We start from the raw sequence: 12,763 nt of genomic DNA, 5'->3' as shown, positions 1-12,763 counted from the left end.
GGGGGGGGGGGGAGGCCAAACAGTCCCTTTTATAGCAAGCCAGGTCTACATGGCTGTTGCTAGGTAACTTTTGGGCAGAGCCTAGAAGGCATGCCAACAAACATAACAGTCAACTTGAGATCAGACTCACAGTCACAAGCCCTTGTGTAAGCACTGTTGGTCTATGTGTGAGAATGGCCTATGGGGCTCCATAGACATAGGTTTCCAGCCCATCCTTTGTGGAGTCACATTAGTCTGTGAAGTGTTCTGCACTGTGGTGTGGCTCAGCTTGCAGTAGCGGCTGCTGCTGTTGCTGCTGCTACTGTTCCAAGTTCTTCCTTAAGGTGTGAGCTGGCACAGTGAAGAAAGGGCAGGATGTTCAGTTTGCCAACCAATAGGTCATTGTTCCCTGGCTGTTGTTTTGAAGACTGTGATTCCCACCGCCCACCCCCAAGCTTTAGCAGAAACAGTGCCTCTAGTGAAGTCCCTCCTGGGGGACAAGGGGAAGTGTCCATTTGGCATCCCTGGATGAGATAGAATCTGAGTTTTCACTCTGCTTTACCAGTTCAAGCATATATGCCACCAGTCCTCCCACCCCGACCAGTAGTCCACTTGATGCATGTGCTGGCTAATGCCTTGCAGCTTAACAGGCACTACAGTCATCTGGGGAGAGGGAACCTCAACTGAAAAAATGCCTCCATCAGATTGCCTGTAGGCAACTCTGTGGCTATTTTATTGATTAATGATTGTGGGAGGGTCCAGCTCAGTGTGAATGCCACGTCTGGGCTGGTAGTCTGGATTTTATAAGAAAGTAGGCTGAGAAGGCCATAGAGAGCAAGCCAATAAGTATTCCTCTGTGACCTTTGCTGTAGTTCCTGACTCCAGGTTCCCACTTGCTTGACTTCCCTCAGTGATGGGCTGTTAACCTGGAAATATAAGATGAAGTAAGTCTTTTCCTCCCCAAGTTGGGTTTGATTATAAAGTTCATCAGAGCAACAGAAAGCAAACTAGGACAGTACACTTACCTTGACTTCACTCATCACACCCCCCACCACCACCCACCTCAACCATCTGTGCACCCCTAAACTCTTAACTCCTCACAGTAAGTTCCTGAACATTGAGGTAGAGACCATGAAAGAAAGAGAGTGGCTGCCTAGGTTCCGTATTGTTGGTACTCCATTTCCTCAGTGAGGTAGGCCCACTTAGGAAGAGGGAACAACGGCACAGGTGAAGGCAGTTTAGTCCAGGACCATGGAAAACTCAGAACTGTTCTGCAGCATCCTAATCTAGGGGCTAGCTCTCTTCTTAGACTCCCAGAAATGTCCCTGTTATAACTTGAGACATGATATATGTAGATTACTGTTGCTTCCTTAAAAGCCAGAGGGATGAAATTCATAAAAAGTCCCCACTTTAAAGTCTGTGTGTAAGAAGAAGCACTTTTTTGTTGAGGGCCAGATTAGACTTAGCTAAACTGCTAACAAACATGGTTAGAATTATTATTTTTAAAGGGTGGGAAGATGGTTCAATAAGTTGAGTATAAGTGCTGTCCGAATCCTCAGAACCCACATAAAAAGACAGACATAACTATATATGCCTGTAACCCCAACTCTAGGTGATAGAGCCTGAAGAATCTGATCGCTGGAGCTTGCTGGCTGTCACCTTAGCTCTGGGCTCAGTGAGAAACCCTGCCTCAAGGGACTGAACCAGAGCAGGACACCTGACATCTTCCTCTGGCCTCTGTACACACATGTACAGGCACGTGCAACTGGACACAAACACACATGAATATACTACATATGGCTGTCGCACACACAAAAAGATAAATAAATTGATTATTTATATACATATATATGTATATAGAGAAATAGATTAAGTTTGACATAGTCTTTCTGTAACCCCAATTTTAATTGTATACAGACGTGTAAGTGACAGGTGGCAAAGGGGCCAGGCATTCCTTGTTAGCAGATGAAGAGTACCCAGTTGTCTGGAAAATGACATCCATTATCAGTTTGAACAGAACCTGGTATGAAACAGAAGATTTCTAAAACCATCAGGAGATATTTCCTTGTTGGCCTTCGACATTGACTTATGTTCTGTGTCTTGGAATTTAATTTTTAAATCAAATAAATGTAAATTTCCTCATTCCCACTAGCCATTGTTCAGGTGCCCAGACCCTCATTTGGTTTATAGCTGCCATACTAACAACACAGCATAAAACCTTTGAAAATGGAACAGGGTTAGATAAAATAGGTCACTGGGAACACATCTCTGCAGAAGCCAGGGCCTCAGTGAGCAACCTCCTTTGCCACATGCCTGCTGCTCTGGTGTACTGCCTGTTCAAGATGCAGAGTGACTGGACAGACTACCTATAGTCTGAATTGTGAGCTGTGATATACCTTTTATGTATCATCAGTGTTTGTCACATCAAGTTTCTATCCATAGAAAGTTCATTCAGAAAGCACTGCGTAGAAGCAAAGACTCTTTCTGAAGCTGTATTTGTCTCTTGATATGTGTGCCCTTTAACAGTGGTTACAGTATGAACATGTCCATGTTTTGCTAAAGCAAAGCACTGATTCATAGGCTCAGAGCCCGTCCATTTTTCCCAGAGTGCTACTGGGCTTTTATGTGGCTCTGGCATTGTCTAAGAATGTCATGTCAGTACATTCCCAGGTGCTGCTAGTGACCCTGGTCCAAGACCACACTCCTCAGGTTCACACAGACAGAATTCTAAAGAGACTCAGCCTTATGGGACTTCAGAAACTCCTATAGAGTAGAGTGATGTTTGTTCAAACTATGGACAGTATTGTGTGTACTGTCTACAGAGGTTGGTGACCACCAGGGTCCATGTGGAGGTTATGGATGGAAAGAGCTTTTCTGAGAGGAAAAAAATGGCAAAGCCTTTCTTCTGTAGTATCTCATGACCATTTAACTTTTGAACCTCACGAGGAGTGATTTTTGAGAAGTCTGAAGTAGCAGTCTTTGGAACGCTTACTGAATGGAATATGACAGCAGATATTGAATTAAGGAAGCAGGAGCAGCTGGAAGAGTGCTCACTCAGCTGCTCAGCTCAGACTGGGCACTGCCAGTTTACCATTCTAACAAACTAATGCCCATAGTCACTTCACTGTGCAGGCGTTAAGGCCCTACTGTTGTTTGGCTTTGAGAGATACAAAACTGACTAAAACTCACCCCTGACCTCATGAAAACAATGTCTGAGCTTCTAGGAGAGGCAGACAGACATTACTAAGCCTTAGCTTAGGGTCTTCTGTGGGCATAGGCTCACCACACTTAGGGTCTTCTGTGGGCATGGGCTCACCACACATCCCCAGATGAATCCCTCAAGACTTTAGAGGCCAGGTAACTCTTGAAGGAATGTGAGCCTATTAGTTGAGAGCCAGATGCTGTGTAGGCCGAGACCAGGCCCGTGGTGCCACCTGCAGAGGACTTGATAGTGTAGTAAGAGATGGTAAAGACCATGGGAGATTGCACCAGCGGAGTCTGCAGTGCTGGGCTTGCTTACATAGGGATATGCAGCAGGTTCTCCTGGGAGTTTGCAGAGTCTGCCTTCACACATGCCTCCTCTCACCTTCCACATCTTCTGCCTCATACTCGCTGCTCTTCTTTCTTACAAGACTACCTATCCTGGGCCTGCCCTTCATCCTCCCTGGTCAGTATTTCAGTGAAGCATCAGTCTGATCACCCTTTGAAGGAGCAACTTGTTAACTCCAACAAGTTGGGGGTAGGCAGAGGCTGTTTGAAGGGAGGCAGATTGACTGAATATTCTCCATTCCTTTGCCTCTTACTCCCTACCCTAGAAACCAGTTCCCACACAAACCAGCACCAAAATTTTAGTGGCCCTGATCACGTCTCTCTCTGCAAAAAGTTAGTTGGGCTCAGTAGCTAGAGGTCAGGACTGGAGAGGAAGCTGCTCACCAGCATGTGAAGTGTGAGTCCTGTGACCTGTGGCCCTTCCTGTAGAGAGGAGTGTACAAAGAAGACAGTGGATGTGAAGAGCCTGTGTGTCACGTTAACCCACGGACTAAGGGCTAGGACTGTCCAGAAGCACTCTTGGTCCCTTGTTGGCATGGATTTGTCTGTAGTGTTTGTACTAGCCACAGGGCTGGATGATGCCCTTCACAGGCTGCTGGGCAATGAAGTGTTTCCCTGGCCTCCACTCTCCTGCAAGGACAGAAACCATGGAGGGAATCTATCCCATTGGATTCTGAGTCTTTTCCCACACCTACTTCGATCCCCCCTCCCCTTTGTTTCCAATGGTGGAAAAGAATTTGTGTTGAGGGTACTGAGGTTGGGAAGGCCCTGGCAGCTTCAGATCTGCCTGGGCTGGGCTGTTGTCCATCACAGGACAAGTGAGGTGGGATTTGGGGGTGATGAAGAGGATTAAGCACATTAGCAGGCGAGAATCGTGGAAGCTAAACAAATGTCAGTTGTTCTTGATACTTGCTATTTTATAGCTGCATGGAGGACTGGAAACCACTCAGCTCTCTCCCAGCCATACAGCCAAAGGCTTTGTTTGTGGCTGTCATATCAAGGCAGTCAGGGTGCGGCAGCCAACTGCTTCTGTGGGGTGGGGGTGGTGGAGTAGGAGTGCCTGCCTTTTACAAAGCCCTTCTGTCTTCAGAGTGAGCCGTTATGATGAGATTTTACCTGTGCCCACTTTCCTCGGCTTCAGACGTGTCCTTTTCCTCCCACGTACCCAGTCATCCTGCCTTTATTTTATTCATTTTTTTAAAGCAGGAAACATTAAAATGCTCTGTGGGTAGATAGAACTCAGGAAGGCAGTCTCCAGCCGCTGACCAGGCTAACCTGCAGTCCCAAGAGCACTTGGTTTGGGGAGCAGTAATGGCAATGGCAGAAGTGACCTGCTGGAACCCCAGTGAAGAAGTCCCTTGGGGGCCTAGTCAGATAAGTGGCTGGCAGCTGACATCCCAGCCCCCAGTAAGCAGCCTGGAGCCATACGAATTAGGCTTCTCAGCAGTGTTTATCTTCAGAGACTGTTTATCTGAGGCTTGCTCTCTTCCCCTTTCCCTCCTCCTCTCCAAAGCCACCTCCCAGCATCACCTCATTTCTTGGAGATGCTGGGAGTCTGTGTTGTCTTTTCCTAAGTCTAGAGAAACCCCTTGTTTTAAAGAGTCTTTTTTGAGCCTCCTTCATGGTGAAGATGGTAAGAGTCTTTTAGAGTTGATTGTTAGTCTGGTTGTAATTCAGGTGCTGTGTGGTAAACATTAATTATGTCAGCCAGCATTGAGTTACAAATGAGGACTCAGAAATGGGCTCTTATCAGGGGGTGACACTTGGCAGATGGATGGCTTTAGTAACAAAAAAAGAGTGGGTTGTTTTAACCTCGGCTGGTAAACTGCAAACCCTAACTGCTTTCCACGTTATTTACCTCCAGAGTCCCAGATGAGAGAAGAGAGCCAGAGGGGATTCCTTCACTCATTTATTCCACAAATATTTATGAAAGGCTTACTAAATACCCGGCACTGTCGAACCCAAGCATTTGAAAAGATTTCCTTTAAAATCTTGCCTCCACTTGACTCAGACAGACGAAATAGTGTCTGTTCCTGAGATGTTACCTTAACTGGCCTGGAGCAGGACTTAACTAAGACAAACAGCATCTCTTTTTCCTTCTTTTGTGGGGTTGGTGAGGGTGGGACAGGATAGAGTCTCACTGTACAGACAAAGCTGGCTTTGAACTTCCAGAGATCTGCCTGCCTCTCTCTTGAGTGCTGGGATTAAAGGCCCATACCACCACAACTATCAATAAACCCTATCTTTGTAATTCAAAGACAAAATTTTAAGAAGTCTGACTTTATTAGCAAAGGATATTTAGAACCCTATGTTTTACCCAGTGTCCGACATCAGAACAGAAAAGGTCTGAAAGAAAGTGGCTAGAAGTGTGCTGCTGCTAGTGTCATTGCAGACAAGCTGCATTTGTTCAGTTCTTGTTGATCTCACTGCTGGCTGGAACTGGTTCTAGCTCCAAGGGTGCCAAGCCAGTGCCTCCTGGGTGAGGTGATAGAGCAGGCTTTGGCTGGACAGCCTCAGCTGCACACAGTGCCTAGTACAGAACACCTCAGGATTAGCACTATTGATGCCAGGTAACATTGGAGGATGAGGATAAGGACTTTGATGTGACCCAAGGGGAATTTGACTTCTGGAAAGAATTTGTGGAGGCCTCAGACTTCTAGGGAGGTGGCTAGAGAAGAGTCAGAGCTTTGTACTTCTTACCCTTCAAATGCAGCTTCTCCAAAGCCTGTGATGGAAAGTAGAAAAAGCACCCCAAAGTAGAGAGAACCCCAAGCACCTGCCACACATCTTCTTCATTATTCCCAAGTCCCTTGCAAAGAATTCTACAAGTTGGCAATGCCCACTGGTGTTCCTGTTTCCAGAGGACTTGTAATGTGGCCTTTTGTCTCTCCTGTGTGGTTGATAAACTGGCCCACTTCCTGCTCCCTTTATCTGTCTCTCCATAGAAGCCTATTGCACTGAGGCTGACCACACATGTTAGTCCTCAAAAAAAAAAAAAAAAAAAAACCAGCTTTAAGGCCTGTGACCCTGGAGCTTTGGGACAGCTCTGCTTCCACCAGCTTCCTCAGCTGTCCAACACTGAAGCACAAGTGTGACCAGCCATGGAGCAGATGAGCTTCGTGGGCCACATTTAGAGAGGAGCCTGCTGAACCAAACCCAACCCCAGCTATCACTGCAGTAGGGTTTTTATCCTTACTAAGGCCATGTGTGGATGCTGAGTGCTAGTGGATGGGCTTCAGGGAGGGTAGTAGGTACCCACCAGGCATCCCCAAAGGAATTATCTTGGCGAGAGTACTTGCCCAGGGTTAGTGCTCCTACTTTAGGGTCCTCACCCTTCTGGGAAGGCACTGTGTGGCTGAATCGCTGAGCTTCCTTTGTCAATAGTGATAGAAAAGCGCTCTGGACTTGGGCAGAGGTGGAAATGAGGGGACCCCCCCCAACATCTGTTTCTTGTAGTCATAATAAATAGTTTTAAAGAGAACTGAAAAATCTCCCCAAGTGTCATTAGGAAGACAGCACTGAGAGCAGGACTCTGGTTGGGCCAGCATTCTCTCTGGTGTTCACACATGCACTGTGGATGCACTTCTCTGTCTCTCACATAAGCAAGGGTGCTTATGTGCTGGGTACTGCATGTGATCTGGTGTAGCCGTCACTGAGCAGCACAGCCTCGGAATGTCACTGTCCTAAGACCCACTCCCACAGATGCACAGCTGTTCCGTAGATTGCTACTGTGATTAAAGGAAAGGAAAGCTGATGTTTCTCCCAGGTAGGTCTAAGAAAATGAGAAAGCTTATTTAAAAGAAGCAGAAGCTGGGTGTAGTGTCATGTAGTGTGATCCTGGCACTCAGGAGTCTAAGGCAGGAGGATTGTAAGTCTGAGGCCACCCTGGGCTACATAGAGAATTCCAGCCCAAACTGGCCTAAGAATGAGAGGCAGTCTCTAAAAATGTAAAGATGAAAAGGAAAGAAAAGAAGAGAACAAAGACTTCATGAATGTGTAGGTGGCAGCTCGCCCTGTAATGTGCTTCTTGCAGGGGCCATCCCTCACTCCCCAGGCCAAGGGAGGTGCCTTCTCTCAATGGCTGCAAGTCCTGTCTGTCCCTAAGGCATTACTTCCCACAGACTGTAACTCCATTTGTGTTGTCTCCTTTCCTGCCAGAGCCCAGGAGAGAAACATTAGCCCCCCTTCCCCCTGCCTGCCCCCCAAAACAGACCGTGTCCTCTGGCAGGCAGTTGGTATCTGCTGTCAGGGAAGACAGGCGGGCCCAATAAAAATGGGCTTCTTGGAGGAGTGAGGCTGAAGGGGTGTGCAGAGCACTTTGTCCGTCCCACTGAGAAGGTAGGCCCCACCGCAGCCCTGAGCTGACTCAGGCCTTCCTGCCCCAACTCACCTTATCTTGATGAAGAAAGTGGTTTGTTTCCCTTCTCCTCTGTGAGCAGAAGCAGGTGAAGCGCATCAGGCAGAGCTGTGGGTGGTTTTCTGACTGCGGTCCATTAAGCTGTGGATCCTAAAGCGATTCCATTTGTGACATGAGCCAAACCCATACCAGCTTCCTCTCAAAAACAGCAGCTTGCTGCTCTTCCCGAGCTGAGCTTCTGTCTGAGCTCTCTTGTTCTAAGCAGAAGCACAGCCAAAACTCTCAGTTGCACAACACAGACTACTGCAGTTGGCACGCCAGAGGCTGAGGGGACAGTGAGGAGCAGAGCGGAGGAAGTCCCCACTGCTTCTGTTCACTGCTGCTGTTCAAACCGTTTGAAGTTTGTTCTTTCTTGGTCATTTCTAGAATAAAACCCACCTAGAGCTCTGAGGCTTCCATCCCTCCTCTGGGCCCTCCTGTCTCCCCTCACCCATGCCCTGGTTCCGTTGCCACAATGAGTTCTACTTGACAAGACACTTCTGCCCTTGTCATAACCCCACTCCATACTATGGCTGTCATTACTGTATACCATACTCAGCCCAAGGCCTGAGGGTCCAAGAGGGTCTACTAGGGCTTCCCCAAATGTGAAGCTGGGGGGGGGGGGTCTTAAGACCACTCTGTGCCCTGAGAAACTCCACCACCTGACAGTCTCAGAGTTAGCTGTATTTTCCCATCAAAACATGAAGTCTCCGTCACTACCATTTGCTCCTTCAGCTGTTCCAGCCTTCCCTGCCTGCCTTCCAATTCCCAAGAGGACTCCATGTTAAGATAAGTGTCCTATGTTTGTCACTGAAACGGGTACCAAGACTCTTAATGAACTAGAAAGTGCCTCTCTCATTATTTCCAACAAGCCTCTCCCTTGGGACTCCCTCCTGTGGGAAGCGTACTACTAGGCATGCTGGAATAATCTGGAAGGAGGAACCACAACTGAGAAAATGCCTGGACTGTAGACAGTACTGTTGGGACATTATTATTGTTGCTGTTGTTGTTGTTATTATCATTATTATTATTATTTATTAATTACTATGGTAAGGCCCAGCCCTTTGAGTACAGTACCACCTCTGGTCAGGTGGTCCTGGGTTATATAAGAAAACAGGCTGAGCAAGCCATGGAAAGTCACTTCTAAGCACTAAATGTTTGTTCCTCCATGGTCTCTCAGTTCCCACCTCCAGGTTCCTCCTTGTGTTCCTGCTGCAACCTCTAACCTGAGAGTTGTAAGCAGAAACAAACTTTTCCCAATGTGTCTTTGGTCATGGTGTTTATTACAGCAATAGAAAGTACAATAAGACATAAGGGCTGAGATAGATTGCTGGTCACCTGGCACAGGCCTCCCAAGTTCACTTTGAGGCTGTGAGAGCCTTGCTTAGGAGATGTCCACTGGCACCTAACTGTTTCCTCTTCTCCCCACACCTCCTCACAGGAGCACTTCTTCTGGGAGGGATCCTCTACTCCTGGCAGTTCCCCCACTTCAATGCCCTGAGCTGGGGCCTCCGCGAAGACTACTCCCGAGGAGGCTACTGCATGATGTCCGTCACCCACCCAGCCCTCTGCCGGCGGGTGGCACTGCGCCACTGCCTGGCCCTGATTGCTCTGTCAACTGCTGCCCCTGTCTTGGACATCACCACGTGGGTCTTCCCTGTCATCTCCCTCCCCATCAACCTGTACATTTCCTACCTCGGCTTGCGCTTCTATGTGGACGCAGACCGCAGGAGCTCAAGGAAACTGTTCTTCTGCAGCCTGTGGCACCTGCCGCTGCTGCTGCTGCTCATGCTCACCTGTAAGCAGCGGCCTGGCCAGGAGGGGGACAAGGGAGAGGCTCCAAGCTGAAAGCTAGCCACTCTGTGGGGAACACGAGAGCAGACACGAGAGCAGACACGTACAGCACTGCCCTAGGCCAGCAGGAAGCGGATTTTGGTGAATCTGACAAAAGGAGAATTGCTGGTGGCAGATCATCTGGTGCTGTGTTGTCACTTACAGTCCTTTTAATGTTAATATCCAACCTGCTTCCCAAATGGGAAAGGGACTAGCAGACGGGGTCAGTACAAAAAAAAAAGAGTATTTCTTCTCCTCGAAGGTCTTTATGCATCTTTCCCTCCAGCCCTGTGTTCTCTCACCACATGATGTACATCCTCCTCTCCCATCCCCACCCCAGCCCCCGACACGCACACACGCACACGCACACACACTCACACTCACCACCTGGAGGCCACCGTGGTCATTGCTCAAACAGGCGAGTGCTTGTGACTCTAGTTCCACATCCTGAAACTCCCACACACTGCCTTAGAAGAATGTATACTGTGGCTGCAGCACCCCTTATCTGCCAGGGAGATGGGGCCTCACTAGCTTTCTCTACCCCAGCAGTGTTCTCAACCGCATATTCCCTCAAGTAACACAACACCCAGCCTGGGCTACTCACTGGGAGTGAGGGTTCCAAATGGTCGCCTGCAGAATCCCAGGCTGCACTGGCAGCACACATCGTCACTTTCAGTCCCACCCCATACCAGGACTTCAGAAACCCCAGGAAACACACCGCGTGTTCGTCATTCTCTCAGGCATGGTCTGAGCATTTCTTTTTGGAAGGGCGTCCCTCAGCATAATCCAGGAGAGAGGGTGAACTCAGCAGCCCTTTTGTGCCCACTTATCCCTTTCATGCAAACCACATTTCCACACTGCTGCCTCCTGAGTCCAGAAGTTGGCCTCTGTGCCCAGTGGTGTTCAGAGAGGGCCAGCCGGGCTCCTAGTGTCCATGGGTCCAGTTCTGGGACTTCATGGCCTCTGATAACAAAATGCAGGTACCTCTTCAGCCTGTTGTATGCTCCCCCAGGTCCACAGAGAGGAATGTTGCCTTAAAATTGTGGAGCTTGCAGTGTTTGAGTTCCTTGATTTCCCGGGATGCTGTGTCCTGGTCGGGATTCCCTCAAGGGGTTTAAGCCACGTGAAAAACAGTTCTTGAATGTGGACTGTTCTCTCAAAATGTGGAAGGAAGGCTTGAGCTGTGGCCCAAAGGAAGAGCACTTACTTAGCTCTGGGCTCAGGGTTTGAACTCAAGCACCACAGGGAAGGGGGAGGGGGACGGGATGGTGTCTAGAGTGCCTGCAGACAGGGGCCTGGTACCTCTCTCTACCTGTTGTGACATTCCCTCCTGGCTGTGTCCTGTAGGGACAGGCAATGGGGATGTCTGCAAAGGGCAGCTAGGACTTGTTGCAGCTTTGAAATCTGTAAAGTGTGTTGATTTTCCTCCTCCTGCAATAAAACAGTTAAAAACAGGAGCGTGTGTCCTGTGTCACCCAGTCATCCCAAGCCCCACAGATTCAGCACCTGATCCCTCCAGGAGCTAGCTGCCAGCTACAGCTCGTCTGTATTTCCTTTTTTCATTTTTCCTAACTCTAAATTGACAAATTATACTTGTATCTATTTATAGAACACAGAGTGGTGTGATTTTTGAATCCACATAGCAGGGTCATAGCATAACTGTTGTCTCAAGTGGGCATCACTCTGATGATGATATCTAAAGTTCAGTGGGTTTTGAAATGTATAATGTGTTATTTTTTACTGTATTTACCACACACTACAGTGTTTTAAAAATAAATAAATAATGCCCCTCCCACCTCCCTCCCTGTCTAGCCATCGTCTCCCTTAACTCCTCAGCCTCAGCCAGCCAGTCACCCTCCAATTTTGTGTTTAAACAGTTTTTATTTTCCTTTGGTTTGGTTTGGTTTGGTTTGGTTGTGATAGTGGTTTTGAGACAGGATCTCATGTAGCCCAGGAATGCCCCTGTACCTCTGATATGTGTCTGCCTCCCATGTGCTGGGATTGCAGTTACATAACACCAACCACAGCCACAGGGCAGAGCACACATAGAAATGAGATTGCATGATGTTGGTCTTTCTAAGCCTGGCATACCTCACTCAGCAGAAGCTCCTCACCCCCACATCCACCCACCCACCGCCCTTCTCTCCATACTCTGTTGCAGATGATGAACTTTCACTGTTCTTACATGACTGTTCTACTGTAGGTATGGTCCACATTATCTTTATCTGTTAACTGCTACCATTATTATTTGGATCTAAAATGTCACCAAAGACCATAACTACCTGATATCCAGACTGTAGCATGGGGGTGATGGAGCGTCTAAGACACAGGGCCTGGTAGGATGTCTTCTGACCTTTGGGAGCCCTTGAAGGGGTGATAGGACCCCAGTACCTTCCTGTCAGTCACTTTCCTGAACATAAGGTAGAAGTGTTCATCTGCTGCATACTCTCCTCAGGACTCGATGCCTTTACATAACCTGAGGACTCCAACACCCCGAGCCAAACACACCTTCCTTCACTGGGCTGTCTCAGTCACAGTTCTTACAGTTCTGGGATGCTAATGTATATCTTCACGCCTAGCATCTTCTCCAAGCCATCCAGTCTCTGCCAGCTGTCTTCTATTGTTAATCTTCCATAGGGCCTCTCCATCCTGTCTTCCTACTCAGGACATCCCTGAGGTATAACTAGACTTCTTAACACCCAGACCTCTTGTATTCTCCAGTGTTTTCCACAGCCATCTTCCATGTAGAACCCCACACCAGGCTGTTGGCAAACATCCCTGAGGACTCCCTGTGTTCAAGGTGGCCCCGCTCACCAGACACCATGGCTCCCACAGACATCAGGGTTCGTGCCTGACCCGTCTTCCTGGGCACTGTGCTTTCAGATGCTCTGCAGAACAGTGTCCTAAGATTCCTACTCACTAGAGACCTCTTAGAGTCTAGGGGAACATGAACAGTGAGGGCTTGGGGACTCAGACTAAAACCCAAAAGGCTGGGCTTATGTGAGC

At 48.3% G+C, this 12,763-nt stretch overlaps 1 protein-coding gene across 1 annotated transcript in view; it reads left to right on the top strand.

Moving 5' to 3' along the window:
* Positions 1-11,557, top strand: part of LOC114633342 (protoheme IX farnesyltransferase, mitochondrial) — a 109,406-nt gene extending 97,849 nt beyond the window's left edge. The window contains exon 8 of the mRNA XM_028781925.1: positions 9,251-11,557. Coding sequence (XP_028637758.1) covers positions 9,251-9,772 — 522 coding nt within the window. The 3' untranslated portion in view covers positions 9,773-11,557. The remainder of the gene's footprint in view (positions 1-9,250) is intronic.
* Positions 11,558-12,763: the final 1,206 nt, after the last annotated feature.

Source organism: Grammomys surdaster, unplaced genomic scaffold, assembly GCF_004785775.1.
Source record: "Grammomys surdaster isolate TR1022 unplaced genomic scaffold, NIH_TR_1.0 581, whole genome shotgun sequence".
In the NCBI taxonomy this organism is placed as follows: domain Eukaryota; kingdom Metazoa; phylum Chordata; class Mammalia; order Rodentia; family Muridae; genus Grammomys; species Grammomys surdaster.
This window is presented reverse-complemented; position numbering and strand designations above follow the sequence as displayed.